The 19,147-nt window shown below is 41.0% G+C and overlaps 1 protein-coding gene and 1 long non-coding RNA gene across 2 annotated transcripts in view; one reads left to right on the forward strand and one right to left on the reverse strand.

Moving 5' to 3' along the window:
* Positions 1-676: 676 nt before the first annotated feature.
* FERMT1 (fermitin family member 1) overlaps positions 677-19,147 on the forward strand; it is a 35,912-nt gene continuing 17,441 nt past the window's right edge. The window contains exons 1-8 of the mRNA XM_029918947.1: positions 677-827; positions 3,135-3,368; positions 6,166-6,312; positions 7,670-7,883; positions 9,578-9,680; positions 14,594-14,701; positions 15,097-15,228; positions 16,689-16,738. Of these exons, the coding sequence (XP_029774807.1) occupies positions 677-827; positions 3,135-3,368; positions 6,166-6,312; positions 7,670-7,883; positions 9,578-9,680; positions 14,594-14,701; positions 15,097-15,228; positions 16,689-16,738 (1,139 nt within the window). The remainder of the gene's footprint in view (positions 828-3,134; positions 3,369-6,165; positions 6,313-7,669; positions 7,884-9,577; positions 9,681-14,593; positions 14,702-15,096; positions 15,229-16,688; positions 16,739-19,147) is intronic.
* The window catches only part of LOC115275257, a 24,496-nt gene continuing 11,277 nt past the window's right edge, over positions 5,929-19,147 (reverse strand). The window contains exons 2-4 of the long non-coding RNA XR_003901447.1: positions 14,578-14,719; positions 14,230-14,389; positions 5,929-6,466 (exon numbers count right to left, since the gene is read on the reverse strand). This is a non-coding gene — a long non-coding RNA (uncharacterized LOC115275257). The remainder of the gene's footprint in view (positions 6,467-14,229; positions 14,390-14,577; positions 14,720-19,147) is intronic.

A 19,147-nucleotide genomic window follows, 5' to 3' on the forward strand; every position in this document is an offset into this window, starting at 1 on the left:
TTTCATACCAGAAGATGTCATCAATATTTGTAGGAGGAATGTTATGATATAGATAGGTAGGTAGATAGATAAAGATTTTAATGGCATCGTTTTCTAGAATAAGCTTTATTGAGGCATCATTTGTATATAACAAAGGCATTGTTTAAAATCATCATTTCTGTGAGGAGTACAGCATCACATAGAGTTGTTGAATCTTTATATTATATACCTGAAACTAATGTAACATTGTCAACTATACTCAAAGAAAGAATCTGTGCATTTTAGTGCATGCAAATTATACTTCCATGAAGGTGCTTGTTTAAAAAGATATCAAGGATTGCCATGATTTGTTGCCTATTGCCACAGTAGTTCAGAGAAAGTCAAGAAAAGTCCATAGAGACAGAAAATGAAGATTGATGCATTGAGCAGGCATAGAAAATAAATAGGCAAGTGGCCCTATGGGAATAGAAAGATAAAGTTACATAAATCTATAAACCTTGAGACCTTATAAGACTTTTTGTCTTTAAAGTTCAGATGTTAAGTTTAATATTGAGCTTGGGGAACTCTGCAGAGTTTCTGAAGAAGAGGCAAAAATGGAAATACGTTTTGCCCTGCGGGACATACTGGCAAGCTCCAGCTTCCTTCTCACGTTCTGATCCAAGTCACGTTTTGTCGGCAGACACCTGCTTTTGCCACGATGCTCTCATCCACGGACTTCGCCTCTGCTTCCTGGGAGCTCATCGTCAGGGTGGACCGTCCAAATGAGGAGGAGCAGAAAGATGTCACACTGAGAGTGGCCGGAGACCTGCATGTTGGGGGGCTGATGCTCAAGTTAGTAGAACAGATCAGTAAGTTCTCGTTTCTTCGTGGTTTCCCTATGTTTGAAACCCTCTCTGTTGCACTAACACTAAATGGCTAATCTAAGCTGTCTGATGATCTAAGTTTTTCTTCTTATGTATCTCATGATGGCCCAGAGAGCAAGCCCCCTCCCCACAGGAGGAAGAGAAATAGAGGATCCTGCAAAAGCCATAAACTGAACCCCCAACCGCCCTTGTAAAAACTTCAGTCTTTGGTGGCAAACTAAAGCTCCCTAGTAGATATGAAACCACGTTTCCACAGGCCCATTCCACTGGTGACATCTGAGGTGACTTTAGGAGGCATGGCATTGGATTGCTCTGTCATTTCTCTGTTCGTGTTTGAGTGCTCAGGGATAAAGTTAGCTCAGTGCTAATGTATCACTTCACACAAAGCCACCATTTGCTACTCTCCCTGTTTAAACAGGCAGATGTCTTAAGGGTCAGACTCTTCACATCAGGAATCAACATGATTGACCTAGAATTTAATACTGTTCTATTTTCTTTTATTTGTTTTTACCTTCTAAGTTTGTCCAGATATTCGCTTTTCATTTACGCTAATGAAATAAAGATTTTTTAAGTAAGGGACTCCTGGGTGGCTCAGTCGATTGAGCATCCGACTCTTGATTTCAGCTCAGGTCTTGATCTCTGGGTTGTGGGATTCAGCCCCGCATCAGGTTCTGTGCTGAGCATGGAGCCTGCCTTGGATTCTCTCTCTTTCTCTCTCTCTCTCTCTCTCTCTCTAAAATATAAAAAAATAAAATTTAAAATAAAAATTTTAATGTTTATTTTTGAAAGAGAGAGAAAGAATGTGTGCACATGTTGGGGGAGGGGCAGAAAGAGAGGGAGACACAGAATCCAAAGTAGGCTCTAGGCTCCAAGCTCTCAGCACAGAGCCTGACGCAGGGCTTAAACCCACAAACCATGAGATCATGACCTGAGCCAAAATCAGACACTCAACCGGCACCCACATGCCCCAAGAAATTAAAAAAAAATTTTTACTTAAATATATTTTAGTAAGTCTTCCTTGAAGTATAATATATACACAGAAAGGTGCATCTATCTATGTTCAACGAATTTTCACAGTCATGTAACTTCCACTCAGATCAAGAAAGAGAATATTACTGACTCTACAACCCAAGTACCACATATGACCCCCTCCCCCACCAGTCACTGCCCCACCAAGGGTAACCACTGTCTCGAATTCTAATGTGACAGGCATAATTTTACTTGTGTTTAAATTGTATATAGGTGGAATCATACAGGATATACTCTTATGCATCTGCTTTCTTTAACTTAACATTATGTCTATGAGATTTACCCATATTGTTGCATATACTTTTGGTTCATCTACTCTTATTTCTGTGTCATATTCCATCATATGACAATGCCATTACTTATCCTGTTGATGGGGATTTGGGTTGTACTATAGGGATGCTACAGAACATGTCTTTGGTGAGTATATATAGGCATTTCTGTTGCATTAGACCTTGGAGAGGAATTACTGAAAAATAGGACTGTGGTCCTATTATTATATATATAATAATAATATTATGTAATGTTATAATATTACAGTAATAGTTGTAGCATTTATACTTCTATTAACAGCATTAAAAGAAAGGTTTTCTAACATAAAGTGAGAGAATGAGAGAAAGAGACATTTTTTCAAAAAACAAAAGATTGAATATTGATTCAACATTGACAAAGGGAGAAGATTCAACTTTGATATCAGCATTGAAGGAGGGGAAGAAGTCAGTGCTGATGCTGACATTGAGGGAAAGACAATATTCAGCTGATTTCGGTATAAATACTTCGGAAGCTAGGAATCTGACAGTACTGATAAAAGAGCTGGGAAGTATAGAGAGGGGGTGAAATGTCAGGTTTACAGTCCTTCCACACAGACTTTGAGAGTTCTTGATATCCCCTTGTGATCCGGTGATATAAGGATTCATTTCTAGTAGAGAAATAATCTTGATTAAAGTCACATGCATCTGGCCTTCCCAGAAAGGACCATGGCGCTAAGGGACTTAAGGGAAAAGAACTTCAGCACCTCATCATGAACAAAATTTGTATGTGTCTATTCCTTTCACCGTATCTAAATATAATTGTGATAAGGATCAGGCTCCGTTTCCTGCCTACCCCACTTTAGAGACCTTGAAGAGGGGCTGAGGCTTGTTGAGCCTTGGGTGGTCAAAGGAGACGGGGAGCCGAAGACCAGTTGTTTATTTCAGTTCTTGCACACAATGGATGGACACTAAAGTTCTCTCTTATTTTACTTCACCGTACTTTTCATGTTTGCAGACATATCCCAAGACTGGTCAGACTTTGCCCTTTGGTGGGAACAAAAGCATTGCTGGCTTCTGAAAACGCACTGGACTCTGGACAAATATGGAGTCCAGGCAGATGCAAAGCTTCTCTTCACCCCTCAGCATAAAATGCTTCGCCTCCGCCTGCCAAATGTGAAGACAGTGAGGTTGCGTGTCAGCTTCTCAGCTGTGGTTTTTAAAGCTGTCAGTGACATCTGCAAAATCCTGAGTGAGTACCCCGGAGGGGCCCTGTGCCCTTGAACTGTTAGCAAAGGAGGGCAGGAAAATATGTGTGCTTTCTCCCTGCAAGCATTTAGCGTTATAGAACATTTCCCTTACTAGGAAGCATACTTTTCAAGCCTGGTTCTGGGGACTTAAGCCATGTAAATTTAAACCAAATGGAGCATTATTGGAGTAAATCAGATTCACTTCCACAAAGCTTAAAGCTATTTCAAAACAGGTCTTTAAACAGAAGAAACAAACCCATTAAGATTCCTCCCCCGAAAACAAATTAATTCCTCTGAGCCATAGTAATATCATCATTATATTTAAAACAAACAAGAAAGAGTTCCGTTAAATCATTACCACCAGAGCTGATATATCTTTATTGATTTTGAGATAATGGTGTTGCAATGTTGTAACTACTTTACTAACACTTGGCTCCAGTAAATATCCACAAAAATTATTTGTGGAGTTTAAGCAGAAAAGTGCACTTAATTATGGATTGAAAACTAATTCCTATGACTTTAACAGTCATTAGGGACAACACTACCCACCCATTTATTTGTGGAATGTCTATAATGGAAGTAAACCTTGAATCATGGTCCTTATTTTATATTTTTGAAAGCGTACATTTTGAAAGGTACATTTTCTGGTTCCAAGGCTAAGATTCAGCATTTGAATATAGTATATACAATATATGAGTGAGTGGTCTATCTTCCCCATTAAACTATTCATCCACTCCTTCAACAAATATATATTGATAAGTTAGGCATTGTGGTGAGTGCTAGAGATTGGTTAACAATAAAAATAGGCCAAAATCCCTTCCCTTCTTGAGCTTACATTCTAGGATACAGAAGCAGAAAATGAATAAAAAGTGTAAAAATTAATTTATAAATAAGATGTTAAAAGAAGATATTTGGTAGAGAAAAAAAAAGAAGAGCTGTAACAGCATGTGCAGGATTAGGAGTTCCGGTGGGCAGTGGGGGCTGATATGGTATTAATAGAGTGAAGACAGATGCCATTGCTGGAGCACGCCCACGTTCCTAACACCCAGCACAATGCCCGGCACACGTTAGCTGCTCCTTGACTGTTAAGTGAACAAATGAATGGAACCTTCCATTACAAAACTCACCAGCAGCGCCCCTGGAACATGGTGGGCAAAGGCAATCATCAGGGCACCTTGTTTTCAGTAATATTCCAATGAGGATTGGAAAACAAAGTAAAGGATTAAATAAAACCCAGTCCATAGTAGACTGGAAACACATATCATGGCTGGGACTGAAAACTTGAGGTTTCAAAATATACAGAAGCAGTCAAATGTTCTTCTCTTTTCCACATTATGTCTTCATAGTAGTTCTGAAGGGCTCAACCTCGCCATTTTTAATCACTTTTTTTAATCTGTTCTATTGAAGCTAAATCCAATTTTGGCAGTGTGATGGGTTTTCCCACGAAGATAGGACAACACACAAATCCTGGGCTTGGAGACGCAGTTTTGTTTTGGTTTGTTTTGTTTCTAATGCTTCTACTGGAAATTCTGATTCATCTCCAAGTCTCATATATAAATTATTCACTTAGAATGGGCACAGGTGTGTGTCACAACCTGAGAATCAAGCATCGTTAGTTATAGGGGAAGAGGATGGAGCTGAACTGCTAGCCTCAGACTGAGCACACTAAGCAATGTTTGAGAAATGGCAGGACCTATGGAATCAGTACATTTGCCTCCCAGAAAGCTGCTCACAGACTCTAACATCCATATTCCTTGGCTTTCACTTGGAATCATACAGACGCTCAGTGTGGCTCACTGTTATCAGGACTCTGATTGGCAAGCGCCATTATAAATATATGGGACTAATGGAGAAAAATGGGAATCATCTTGGTTTGAGTTCTCCAGAAGCAGACCCTGCGATAATAATTAAAGTAAAACATTTATTTGGTGGAGGAGATGATTCCAGAAAACGCTGGTTGGGGGTAGGGAAGTAAGACTGGAAAGAGAAGGCCACCAGTAACAGTGTCACCAATCAAATCACACTTGGGGCAATTGGGGGGCTTCTGGGAGACAATGTAAACATGCCTCAGAGCTATCCCACCCAATGGATGAGGGAGTGGGGGTATTAATATACCACTCATGTCAGTCATTGGGGGCTGTTTTTGGAAGTGTTAATTCTCTGAATTTGTGTAGCCTGTTGCATCAGCATCTGGGCAGTGAAGACTCTGGCATCCAGAGCAAGGCTCAGTAAGAAAGACGCTTGTCCTTGCTGACACTGGAAGTCGGGTCACAGTGCACTGAAATGGTGAGGGTCCAGAAGAGACAGGCAAGGGACCAATGCCATCTGCCACAGGGATGAAATTAGCAATTGCACACACTGTAAGGGAAGGGCTCTCAGGATCTATGTTCTAGAAAGAAAATGGTGGGGTTCTTTGTTATTTTTTTTAAACTGAAAGAAGAAAAATGAGGGAGAGAAAATTATAACTAAATGCTTATAGTGTTATACCTGGGTGATGAAAGCATGAAGAGAATTATACTATTCCCTTTGCTTTGGATATGTCTGAAATATTTTCATAATAAATTAAAAAACAGCTAGAAGTTTTATTAGATTAAATCTCCTTCCAATCTTTGACGCCTCCCCCATACACACACACACCCGTCTATTTCTTCCAAAGGGATGTAATTTAGTTCCATTTAGTTCTCAGGGATTTTCTGAGAAATGGTTTCAGATGTTCAGCATGACTCTGAGTCTTAGAAGGAATTTTATTTTTACTCTTTGATAGTTGTTCTTTCTTCTTTATATTTGTTTGTCTGTTAGATATTAGAAGATCAGAAGAACTCTCCTTGTTAAAGCCTTCTGGTGACTATTTTAAAAAAAAGAAAAAGAAAGACAAAACTAACAAGGAGCCCATTATTGAAGATATTTTAAATCTGGAGGGGTCCCCAACGACTTCAGGTCCACCAGGTATGATTTGTGACAGGTGTTTTGTTGTTTTTATTTCATGCTTGAATCCAAGGATTTCTAAAGTCCCAAGAAGTCTTCCTCCTTGGCTCCTCCTTCCTCTTCTTCCCTCCCTTCCTCTCCCACCAAACAAAGAAGGACTAAAATTGCAGGATTCCTGTGATAAGGAAAAGATACGCAATTAATTTTAGAACTCATAGAATTTTCTTAACAAGGTTTATTTTATAGCTCATTATTTTTTTAAGTAGGCTCCATGCTCAACATAGGGCTTGAACTCACAACCCTGAGATCAAGAGTCGTGTGCTCTACCTGCTGTATAGCTCATTATTTTAACTGTGTTAAATAATGTTGCTGATGAATGGAAAACTTCAGGATTTTTCCTGATTCTATCTTCATGTGACTCTTTCCTGAATTCAATTTAAATTTTGCATTGGGCATGTAACAGGTAAAAATTCTGAAAAAAACATTATCGTTATCTTTTTATATAAATACAAATCATTCTCTAGTTTGCATATAATATCAAAGGTTTTCTTGAAGAGTATATCCAAATGCAAAGAGTAAAAGGGATTATTTGCCTTTTCCTTACACAAACCACGTGATTTATAATCCATCAACGAGTGGGGTTCTTAAAATTGGCAAGTACTGTTATTTGTTTAAAGGATTTGCCCATGATGGCAGTGCAGAGCCTGCTTGGGATTCTCTCTCTCTCTCTCTCTCTCTCTCTCGGGGTACTTGTGGAGAGAAGCACTGGGTGTTATATGGAATCCAATTTGAAAATTAACTATTTAAAAAAAAAAAAGGATTTGCCCAAAATTATAGTCTGTACATGCATTCTATGAGGTCTTCTGTTTTCTTATGGTGCCAAAACTACTGCTGAAATAGAATTTGGGGAGTTTTTTAAGTTCTATTTATTTTGAAAGAGAGAGAGAGAGCACATGAATGGGAAGAGAAGAGAGAGGGGGAGAGAGAGAATCCCAAGCAGGCTCTGCACTGCCAGTGAAGAGCACAATGTGGGATTTGAACTCACAAACTGTGAGATCATGACTTGAGCCAAAAGCAATAGTCAGACACTTAACCGACTGAGCCACCCAGGTGCCCCAAACAGAATTTTGAATTATTGAGAAGGAGATAGTCCCCAGTATATGTCTGGGCTGGTTTTGGAAGCTTTTGTGGCCTATGAGTTCTCAGCCTTCCCAGGAGCTGAAAACGCCTCCTCTATCATGACTCATCTCCTTCCTTTAAATACAGCAAACATTTCAGTTCAAAATCCATTTTTGTATAACCAATGTTAGTATTTATTTTTCCAAAGATTCCTCCCCTGATTCTCATGTCATAGTGCCTGCTTGCCTCTGCCTTGCAGTAAGTCCTGGATTATACAGTAAAACCATGACCCCCACGTATGATCCCATCAATGGAACGCTGGCATCATCCACCATGACGTGGTTCAGTGACAGCCCTCTGACTGAACAAAACTGCAGCATCCTCGCATTCAGCCAACCCCCGCAGTCACCAGAAGCACTGGCTGATATGTACCAGCCTCGGTCTCTGGTTGACAAAGCGAAGCTTAACGCAGGGTAAGGACATGGCTCTGTTTTCCTTCTCTGTAAACTGATGTTAATACGGTAAGAGAGATGGCACAGAGGCTGGGGAGAGGGAACTGTTTAATTTTTAAGTTAGCATGCCTGGAGATTGTACACTGTTAGCAAAAATCAGTGCTGATTTTGGCTCCAGAGGGAGAAATGCCACCTTTGGTCATTGCAGTACATTTGAAGTATGGCGACATTTATGTGTTCAGCTAACTCAAAGGATTGCCCTATGTGAATATTACTTCTTTGTCCCTGTGGATGTGCAAAGTGCTTTTGAAGGGATGTGAGCAGTTTATAAGTCGGTTGGTCCCATGGGGCAGCTGGGAGACCCAAGATGGCCTACCCGGTCTGCATCGCCTTCGGTGGGACACCACGTCTCTCCTGTTAAGTATGTGAATGAGTGAGTCCTTCAGCTTTGAAGTCATCTCAGAAAATGCACTCAGCCTGCCTCTCAAACCACCATTTCTTTCACTCCCCACTGTTCACCAGCTGGAGTCGAGTTTGTTCACAGCATTCTGCCCCCAGTGAGGGCTGGCCCAGCAGATGTCTCCATCCCATGCCCTCACACGCCCCATTCCCCCCACGGGGCGCACACACACTCTCTATCACTACCTTTGCTCTGCTCCAGGCTTCTTCTCCTTTCCTCCTGCTTGACCCAGCCCCGGCCTGTCCTGTAAGGCCCAGCCATACTCTCTCCTCAAAAACACCATTCAGGGTGAGTTCATGCCCCTGCACTCCTGTTCTGACACTTACTCACTCCCATGTCACCATGTTCCTGCCTTATGATGCTCACTCTCCCCCACTGGACTGTCACTTCCTTCAGGACAGAGATGCATCTCAGTTATCCTTATGTCCCCCCCCCCCAAAGCCTGTTATAATAGACATTCAAACCATTATCATTCTGAGGTACTGGATGCTACTCATCCCCGCCTCATTCTGCTGTTGAGTTTTCATCCCCACCTCTCCACCCCTCACCACTACACAGTATTTATTTTTCAACCCTAGAACTGTACTACCCAGTCCAGGAGTCACTAGCCACATGTGTATATTTACATTTAAATTTAAATTTAATTAAAAGTAAAGGGTGGCACTAGCCACACTTAAATCTTCAGTAGCCCCATGTGACTAGTAGATACTCTATTGGACAGGACAATATAGAATATTTCCATTATTACAGAAAGTTCTGGACAATAAGATAGACCCAGCGTTGAGTCGGACCAGCTGGTGTAGAGGAGAGGCTGTGCGGGAAGTCAGCAGGTACAGATTTTCATTCTGGCTCCACGACAAGGCACATGACCTTGAACATATCACTTAATGTCACTACGACTCCATTTTCTCACCTATAAAACTGAGAAGACAAGAACTGCCTTGGCTTCTATACTAGGTTACTTGAAAGTATCTATGTAAACAAGATGTATATACAAAAAGCATGTGAAAAGTTATAAAAGCTATAAAAGGAAATGCAGATATAAGTTATTATCAAGTCCTCTCCTGACAGGTTTTTGGTTATATTACTTGGACTTTGTTCAAGGAAATACACCCATACATATAGGTTTACATATATGTGTATATGTATATAAATGTAAATGCATATGTATAAACTTAAGTAGTATACAAACATGTAATGTAATATATGTGTGTAAAACTGATCGACTTTTAAAACTCACCCTATTGTTTTCTAGTTGGCTGGACTCTTCCCGTTCCCTTATGGAACAAGACATCCAGGAGGATGAACAGCTGCTGTTACGATTTAAATACTATACTTTTTTTGACTTGAATCCCAAAGTAAGATGCTTTTTCTTTTCTCTCTCTCTTTTTTAATGTGAATGCATGGAAGTGTAAAATTGAGTCATTTGGTTATCAGAAGTAGGATTAATTTGTGTAACCTTCCATTTCGTTCTGTAGGGTTAGAACAACCAATGTATACATACTGTCTTTGGATTTTCGTCTTTTAGTTTCTGGCTAGTGTGGTCAGCTGCCCCTGAGTCAGCAGGAGTCTGTCGGGGTCTTTCCACCCAGCACGGTGTGCACAACACACACAAACGAACAAGAGGAGAGGAGCTCACAGAGCCAGAATCCTTAATGCTTAGAAGGAAGGAGTGTCAAGCCAAGGTGAAGAGCAGGTTCTCGTGAATGAACCCCGTGATAGTGCACACCACACTCTCCACTGCAGGAAAGAGGGACCATCTGTATAAATAAAGATCCCAGCTGCCACCAATTCCCATTAAGTACACACCTGCCACCTGAAGTTTACTAGGACAACTGAATGATGAAATAAATCCTCTGAATCTCTGCCCCTGCCTCGCCCCTACTTGGCCTTTTTGTGGAGCTGTAAGTCAGCACTTAACTGGCCAAACATAGAAAATATAAACTGAGTCATCAGGCCCCCAAGTGCACAGGGTGGTTTTATCCCAGTTGCATGCTTATTGCTCTTTTCCGTTGATTGCTGGGCACTTGTTTGAGGAGCACACCTCAGGCCACCTCTTCTGCGTAGACCCTTGGCTCATGCACAGCGGTGCTTCTGTCTCTCGTGGCACTGTCTTCTCCTTGTTCCTGGTTTGAAGTCTGGTCTTCAAAGGCACATCTCTGCTCCCACTTCTTCCTTAACTGGCATCTTCTTCAAAATAAGCCCTATTCCTGGTCATTTCTGTGGAGCTCCTGCTCAGTCTTTGATTTAGATCCAACTTAAAGCCCATGGACCTAGCTCATTAGCTTGAGTCTGGAGTGCATAACTTCCCCTGAATCATGGCAAAAGAGAAAATTCTGGCTCTTTGATAAAGCCCTCAGGAGAAACTGCTCTACAGCTTCTCCTAAAAGGGAAGGGAATTTTTTGGTTTTGATTTTTTTTCAAGGGCACTGTGAATGATCATGTTTGCCTAATTGGTAAGCAGTTCTCACTACATGGCTCATGAACAAAACTTACTCGAATCTAACAGCCAAATGGAAGCTGTCAACCCAAAGGTGACAGGAAGACTCGGGCTTTGGGGCACAGGAACAGCGATCCCCAACCACTTTAGAGTTCCCTTCTCCTGACTTCTAAAGTAGGGAATGCTATAAATATAACCTAATTTAAGGTTCTTACGATGTGCTTAGTAGATAGAGGGGTACAGAAATTTAAGATGTGGTTCATGTTATCATAGAATCAACTCTAGAAGAACAAAGTCATCACCCATAAAAACAATGTAAAACTGACGAGGCAGCCTACCAGTGGGAACCAAATTGTGCAGTAGGATCAGGGAGCCTCTCTTCTTCAGTTTCCAGAAGAGAGACACAGGCAGGCTGTAGCACCAGGGTAACAGATACTGATTAAAATCTCAGATATACAAAAATACTAGAATATACAAAATTTCAAAAATTAAATACTTTAAAAATACAAAACCCAGCATGCATAAAAGAAAACATTGGTACATTTTCATAAATAATGAAAATCTTATGCATGCCAAAAAACTATATACAAAGTGAAAAAGTCTTGGCAACACAAACAAAAGGTTAATTCTGCTAATAAAGAGCTCCCAGAAATCAATAATAAAAAAGACCAACAACCCAGTAGACTAATGAGCAAAGGATGTGGACACATAGTTCACAGAAAAGGAACTACAATGGCAAAGATCAAAAAGTCTCATGCACTGTCTTAGCAAGAGTACCAGGAAAATGGCTCTCTCGTATGCTGACTGTAAGTCAGGGTACAAATTAACCTGATCCCTATGGAAGGCAGTTTGACCATATGTATCAGAGTTACAACTCTACATAGCTTTGACCCAGGAAATCCACTCCTTGGTATTTATACCACAGTTATCCTCAAATATGTGAATTAACATGTCTGCACAAGAACAGCTATTGCTACATTTTTAGAGGAAGAAAATTGGAAACTACCTAAACCTCCATCAGCAGGGAAGTGGTTAAAGACCTATGACACATCCATATAGTGTTGTTGCTAAGAAGAATGAGTCAGCTTTTTTTTGATGTAGGATGTATTCAAGGTATATTATCGAGTGAAAAACAAGGAACAAAAATAGTCCATAGAGAAACTACCATTTGTGGGGGGAAAGGAAGGAAAGGAGACTTAACTTTTTATTGTACATTCTTTTGTCCCTTTAGGATTCATTCAAAATGAATTCCTTCATTATCTGTTATTTTGCCCCCATTTAAATGTGTGGATTGAGATAACTTTTGTAATGCCAATAATTCACAGTATTTTTTAATGTTCAGTAGAGATAAAGGCACATCAGTTTCAATAAGAATCCTATCGGGACCGGGGTCTGGTGCGGAGAGCCCCTTGTCCCGGGAGTCGGGGCGCGGCCGGAAAGGGGGCCGCCCCCTCGCCCGTCACGCAACGCAGTTCGTGGGGAACCTGGTGCTAAACCATTCGTAGATGACCTGCTTCTGGGTCGGGGGTTCGTACGTAGCAGAGCAGCTCCCTTGCTGTAATCTATTGAAAGTCAGCCCTCGACACAAGGGTTTGTAAAAAAAAAAAAAAAAAAAAAAAAAAAAAAAAAAAAAAAAAAAAAAAAAAAAAAGAATCCTAGAGGATACGGAAAGCTGCCTGCCAGCTAACAGGGAATCCTCTGTGATTAGATCTAAATAGTAACTCCATACAGAGAAGGTGAAACTTGGGGAGGCAGGTTTTGTTATTTGTTTGTATTGGTGGTGGGTGGAAGGAGAGAGGGGTTCACTGAATTGACCGGAGGGGGAGAGACAGGGATTCAGGCAATGGAGGTGACAGAAAAACCACCTGGGGTTTCTATTTTCAGTAAACCAGAAGACAAAGGAGATGTAGGCCCAAGGAGAGGGCAACAGCAGCCAGTCCCCTCCAAGGGAAAAATTTATTTCTAAGACAGGAAAACCACTGACAGAGTTCTCAAAGAGAAAAAGACTTGTCAGGGTGCACACTGTGAATAAGTGACCCATAACACCTGGGACCTTGTGATGTTCCAGAGCCTCAGGGGAAATGTGAACAAGCCTTCAAAGAAGGAAATCTGGGCCTCTGCTGGCTGCCACAAGAAATCCAGCGTTCCGCAGTGGGAGCCAGGGCTTACCCTGTCCTTTCTAACATCTGCTACTAGATCCTGTTCTTCTCATGCCAATTTGTAAATGTAGGTAACTTTTGTTTAACCAATATTCTCTCAAGGAATTGTTTGACTTGGCTTCGAAGGAGTGGCGGGAGACAGGTTTGTTTAGATGTGGAAATTTTGATTAAGTTTTTAAAACCTTTACTGACTGCATTGGAGAGAAACACCTTTTGGGTGATTTAACTTACTCTCACTAGAAGTCCTACTGCATTAGGATTGTAGACACTGTGACTGACTGGCAGTCAGATGTGACTTTCCAATTCAAATTTTAGTGGCTGCCCATACTTATTTGGATTTTTGTCTTTAGACAGTTAATTAGGCAGGGGTCTGTGGGGAGAGGGGCAGAGGTTGCTTGGTTTTTGGTGTGCATTGTTTGTGGTTTTTCTTAGTTGTTGTACCTTGACTGTAGTGTTGTGCCATAAAATTCTCATATAATGATTGTTAGTACATTCATGTGGTTGTCCAACCATCACCACAATCCAAAAACGTTTTGTGTAACCCAAAAAAGTTTCCTTATTCTCCATTTGTGGTCAGTCCCTGTTCCCAGCCCACCACTGGTCTGCTTTCCATCTCGAGGTTTGCCTTTTCTGGAAGTTTCACATAGATGGAATCCTCCTGTATGTAATCTTGTGCATCTGACCTCTTTCATCAACTCGTTTCTGAGGTCCCCTGTGTTTTCACACATGTCAATAGTGTGCTCCTTCTCATTGCTCAGTGGCCTCCCCTGGTGCATGTGGCCCACGTTCTGTTTATCCGTTCACCAGGGGAAGGACACTGGAGCGTTTCCAGTTCAGGACTGCCATGAAGAACACCCTTGTGAACATTCTCACGTGTGTCCTGTTTGGGTTTGTTTGGGGAGGGTACTGGGGCTAGCTCCTGAGCTGTACCATGATACCTGGCGAAGTTCACAAAGCAAAGACAGACTTTCTTAAGGTTCTTAGTGTTCCAGCTTCCGGAATACCACACATTTGGGTTTGCACTCATCTTGCCTCGCCAGCAGCTTTAGCACTGCTGAGGAGGCGTGCCTGTGGGACAGGCCCCATTTCCTGCTGACCTGACAGCAGTGCTCTTTGCTGGTTTGGGCTTGCGATGCATTTTTACATCCCTGTCACCCTTCTTCTAGTGTGTATAAGGGTAATGCAAAAGGAAAAGTAAACTAATGCTAATCAACCTGTGATAAATCTGTTTAGGTGCTCTATCTTTTTGTTCCTCTTCCATGCTTTCCTCAACTTTTGTTTAAAGGATATAGTAAATTGTATACTCACTGTGGGGAGTATAGTGGATACAGAGCTGTGGTTTTGCAAGATGAAGAGAGTCCTGTAGGCGGATGGTGGTGATGGTTCTTCCCCCCAGTGGAAGTGGTGACAAAAGAGAGAGGGAAATAATAGAATCTGAGATGGGTCTATTTGGCCCCTTGAAGACTCTCTGGAAAATATTTTGAGAAAGTGCTAAGTTCAGAAATAAAATGAACTGGGACAGTAGAAAGAAAGAGAGAGGTATTTCCTTCCCTTATCTGAACACAGATAAATAAGGGATGGCCTCGGTTTTTCCAGAACTTTTGTACTGAGGAATATAAATACGTGCGCCCCCCACCCCAGCACACACACACCCACCTGTCTCTTTCTTTAGTATGATGCTGTCCGAATAAACCAGCTCTATGAACAAGCCAGGTGGGCTATTCTCTTAGAAGAAATTGACTGCACCGAAGAAGAAATGATGATCTTTGCAGCATTACAGGTATGGGAACTTCAATACCTTGGAAGAAAACAAATTCATTTTTTTAAAGTTTCATTTTCTTCATTCTGTTTTTCCCTTTGAAGAAAGAATTGAAAATGAAGGGAGTCTATTTAAATTTAAAATACACCTCATAACCCACACACATGCCCATCTTATATAAGGTATTAGTCTCACAATTCTTATCCTCACTACGAGTTCAACCAGTGGTGGAGAAGAATCGAGTTTGAACCCAACTAAATATAAATCTCAAAATAATTCAGATTAAACTGCCATTTTCCCTTCATAGGAGATGTTTGTTGCTATGGGGGAGTGGGAGAACTGCCTCCAGAAAGAAGAAATGGCTGATGGATTCGTTTGGGATTATAACATTTTTAAAACCTCTGTTTGCATCATAGTATCACATTAGCAAACTGTCGTTGTCAGCTGAAACCCAGGATTTTACACATGAGTCTGAGGTCGACGAAGTAGAAGCAGCACTCTCCAATTTGGAAGTGACTCTGGAAGGTGGAAAAATGGATGATACCTTGGTATGAATTTTTCTGGTAACTCAGACCTGTGGCTGTGTGCTCATGGATTGACAAACATTAAATGAGCTTTCTTTCTTTTTCTTTTTTTTTTTTTAATTTGTAATAAGAGAATGTTTGGGAGCAAGAGAGAAGGGAGAGAATCTCAATCAGGCTCCACACCGGGAATATGGAAGCGGCCCCTTCACTCAGGTCTAGAGAGAACCACCCCGTCATGGCATGGCTAGCTGTGAGAATGGAGAAGATGCTTTACAGATACAAAGCCTATGAGTCTACCTAGCCATCATGCACTGCAACTGGGCAAGGCGGACAAAGTGAGGGCCTTGACTCTGGGACACTAAAAACTTTCCTGACACCTTCTGACTTCAGGAAATAAACAAAAACCTTCTGGTGAAACATAAAGTAGAACAACTATTTTATCATCTCCTTGTCCACGCAATGTGGCCAAATGGCAGCTTTATAATCAGAATGTCTTTCCTGATTCATTCGTTGAATGCTGCCCTTCTGTTTAACTTCTTCAATTCGTGGGAGTAAATATTAGTTTAACTCACACTGAATCAGATAGGTGGGTCCATTGTAAGTGAATATTAATAATAACATTAAAATGAGTCACTATATTCTTAGCTACTTGATGCATGTTTCCTCATGATTAATTTCCTTAAAATGGGAAATTGGTATCATACAAAAGTGAATATTCTGTACAAACTGAATGCCAAGATTCTGTAGACATTCAGAGCCCAATCTCACATTTATGGGAGATACAGGCCCCATGAAATTGGAGTTCTCTTTTGTCTACTTCCTCCACTAACTAGATACACCATGACCCTTCTCAGAATAAATGAAAAATTTCTTCCTCCCTGCCTCGGGATTTTCACCCGATGCTAAACAATAGGCTTTTCATTTAGAAGGTAGACACCAACGGACACTGCAGAATGAACTTTGAACCAGGTTCCTTGTGAGAAGTTAATCAGTGAACTAGAAGTAACTAGTTATTCGCTCTGAGGTAGAATCTGTACAATATTTTGTTTGTACATAAAAGTAGCAGTTTCTAACTCAAATTTTAAACTTGGATGGTAGCACTTGGTCAGTTTTTATAATCCCTTTTTCCATCTGACACAGAAAAGTGAAAAAAACAAAAATCAACCTATAGCTTAACAAATTTTTATCAAATGATCACCCACATGACCACCCAAATCAAGAACTAGAACTTTACCAGCCACACAGAAGCCCCTGCACATGCCCTGTCCAACTCCCCGCCCTCCCCCCACTCCCCAGCCACTGAAGTAACTACTAGAAATGGGGTTAGTGTGACTGAGGAACTGAGTTTCTCCTTTTATTTAATTTTAATTAATTCAGATTCTAATAACGCCATGTGATGAGTGGCTATAGTATTCGATAGTTCAGGTGTAGAATATCAACAGCACCTAATTACTGCTTATGAAATATTATCTGCTTTTCCTTAGGAGGACATTACTGATATCCCTCAACTTGCAGATAACCTCAAATTATTTAGGTAAGTCACCAAGGGCAGAGGGATTGCCCATAACAAAGCCTTGCAGGTAAAGAGTCCAGGAATTTAAGTTGAACCTCATTAGTCAGGTTCATGGTTAAAGGTAAGAGCATGGGCTTTGGCATCAGACAGATCATGGGCTGAATCCTAGCTCAACAACACATACGAGCTGAGTTACCTAGGGCATTGTCATGTATCTGAGCCTCAGTTTCCTGATCTATAAAATATGGATATAACTCCTCTTGGGTTTATTAGGGGGAATTAAATGAAATAATATATATGAAGCGTTGAGCATGGTACCTGGCTCACATTAAGTGTTCAGTAAATGGAAGCGCCTGTGTGGCTCAGTTGGTTAAGTTTTCAACTTCAGCTCAGGTCATGATCTCATGGTTCCTAAGTTCCAGCCCATCAGGCTCCGTGCTGACAGCTCAGAGCCTGGACCCTGCTTCAGATTCTGTGTCCCCCTCTCTCTCTCTGCCCACCCCCCACCCTGGCTTGCAGTCTTCCTCCCTCCCTCTCTCTCTCTCTCAAAAATAAACAAACATTAAAAAATTTTTAAATGTTCAGTAAATGGTACTGTACACATGGCCGGTGTTGGCAATTAGTGAACATATATATACTAGATTGGAGTTTCTGTCATGGTCATCCGTGAGGCTCAGGACTTGATGTCATTTGAAGGTTCTTTAATGGTTTGAAAATCAATTGTCTCTAGAACATTCGTGCTGGGCTTATCCAGAGTAGTCACCCCAGTTTAGCTACTTCTACCTGTTAAAGTGTTTCTGATAAACTCCCCAGTCGCCTCAGATCAATCTGAAACTGTTAAAAAGGCAGAGAAGCTCTTTTATTTTGTGGAAAGAAAGGACTGCTACATTTGTGACAGTGCCAGAGTGTGTTAGGATGAAAAGAATAGAAACACTTTGAAGTTCTGTCACTCATGTCACTTTATGGTTTGTTGACTTTTCTTAACAAACTGACACCTCACTGGGTCAATTGGCTTGAAAAGAAACACAAGTTGCTTTTGGGAACATGTGATGCAAAACAAGACTTGGAAAAGTGAATAGTGAATCAGATATAAATATTCACTGAAATATTTCAACCTGTTTCGACAGGCTGCTTTTTTTTTTAATGCATTAATGGAATGTGGTCTCAAACAGTAGGATCATTAATTTAACTTTTGTGGCATAAATGGTTGCAACCACACATACTGTTATAGCCAGAGCTACAGAAAAAAAGTCATCATTTGAATCCACAAATACATCTTTATAATTTTTAAACAACCATTCTATGGAGAAGGTAGGTCGCCATGTTCTCTGTAAAAAGCAAACCTGGCTCTTGACAAACCAGATAGCTACAGTTCCCTCCCTATAGATGTTTTCACTTTAATATGATTGCTTTGCTCAGGCCCACAAAATTGTCCTCCCGTTTCACAGTGGTCACTATATATACCAAACGTCTGTAGGTGTTGAATTTAATAGATGATATAGTTCATGGAAGAAAGAAGGAAAGGAGGAAGAGAAGGAGGAAGGAAGCAAAGAAAAAGGAGACACAGGAAGAGGGAAGAGACAGGGAATGGAGCTCTGTTCCTGTTGCATGTGTGACCCTTAAAGGCCCTTTGTTTCCTCGAACATACTTTCCTTATCAGTAGAAAAGCATGGAGCTAGTCCTTTGATTTTTAATGTTTCTTTTTCTTTAATGGTGAAGCTCTTTTTATTTTCCCCCTGAACAAAATCAGTTGAACCCACTATATAAACACTGGGCTTCAGTTTCCAGGAACTGATTTAAGTGCACCCAATCTAATGCAAACTTCAGTCTTGCCATAAATACGTAAGAGTGCTAGATAAAGTAAAAATAAAAGAATTGTAAACACAGCGTTGAAAATGAGACTGGGAAAGTCCAGTTTTCAGGAAATACAAAGAAAACCTAATTCTACAAATGAAGCCTGGGTGTAAAGAGGGATTTGGGCCATGGACATCATTTATCATGGGCTAGGGCTGGGATGTTAGCCCCTGGGCAGAGATAAGAGATGAAGTTTTAGGCCTATAGTAAGGTACTGACACAGGACTGAAGCCTGTGCCTAATGACAGAAACTTGCAAGAGTTGCCTTCTCTGTTTAACAGAGAGTAGAGAAACTGTCCATCAGCCACAGGAAGCAGTAAGCTCATCCCTACACGGGGTTGTGTGGAAAAGTGAAGAGTCCCTCTAGAGAAAATGGAGCCAAGTCCTGTGCCACCCACAGATGAAGATCTAAATTTAAATGCCTTACATGATAAGAGAATTCTGTGGGGGGGGGGGGGAAGAAGGAAGGAAGGAAGGAAGGGAGGAAGGAAGGAAGGGAAAAAGAGAAACTGGCCCGTGACACAAAACCTGTGAAGTCCTACCAAATGTAATTGCAAAAACACCTGGAGGTAAATA

This window comes from Suricata suricatta, chromosome 12 (assembly GCF_006229205.1).
Source record: "Suricata suricatta isolate VVHF042 chromosome 12, meerkat_22Aug2017_6uvM2_HiC, whole genome shotgun sequence".
NCBI classification, from domain to species: Eukaryota; Metazoa; Chordata; class Mammalia; order Carnivora; family Herpestidae; genus Suricata; species Suricata suricatta.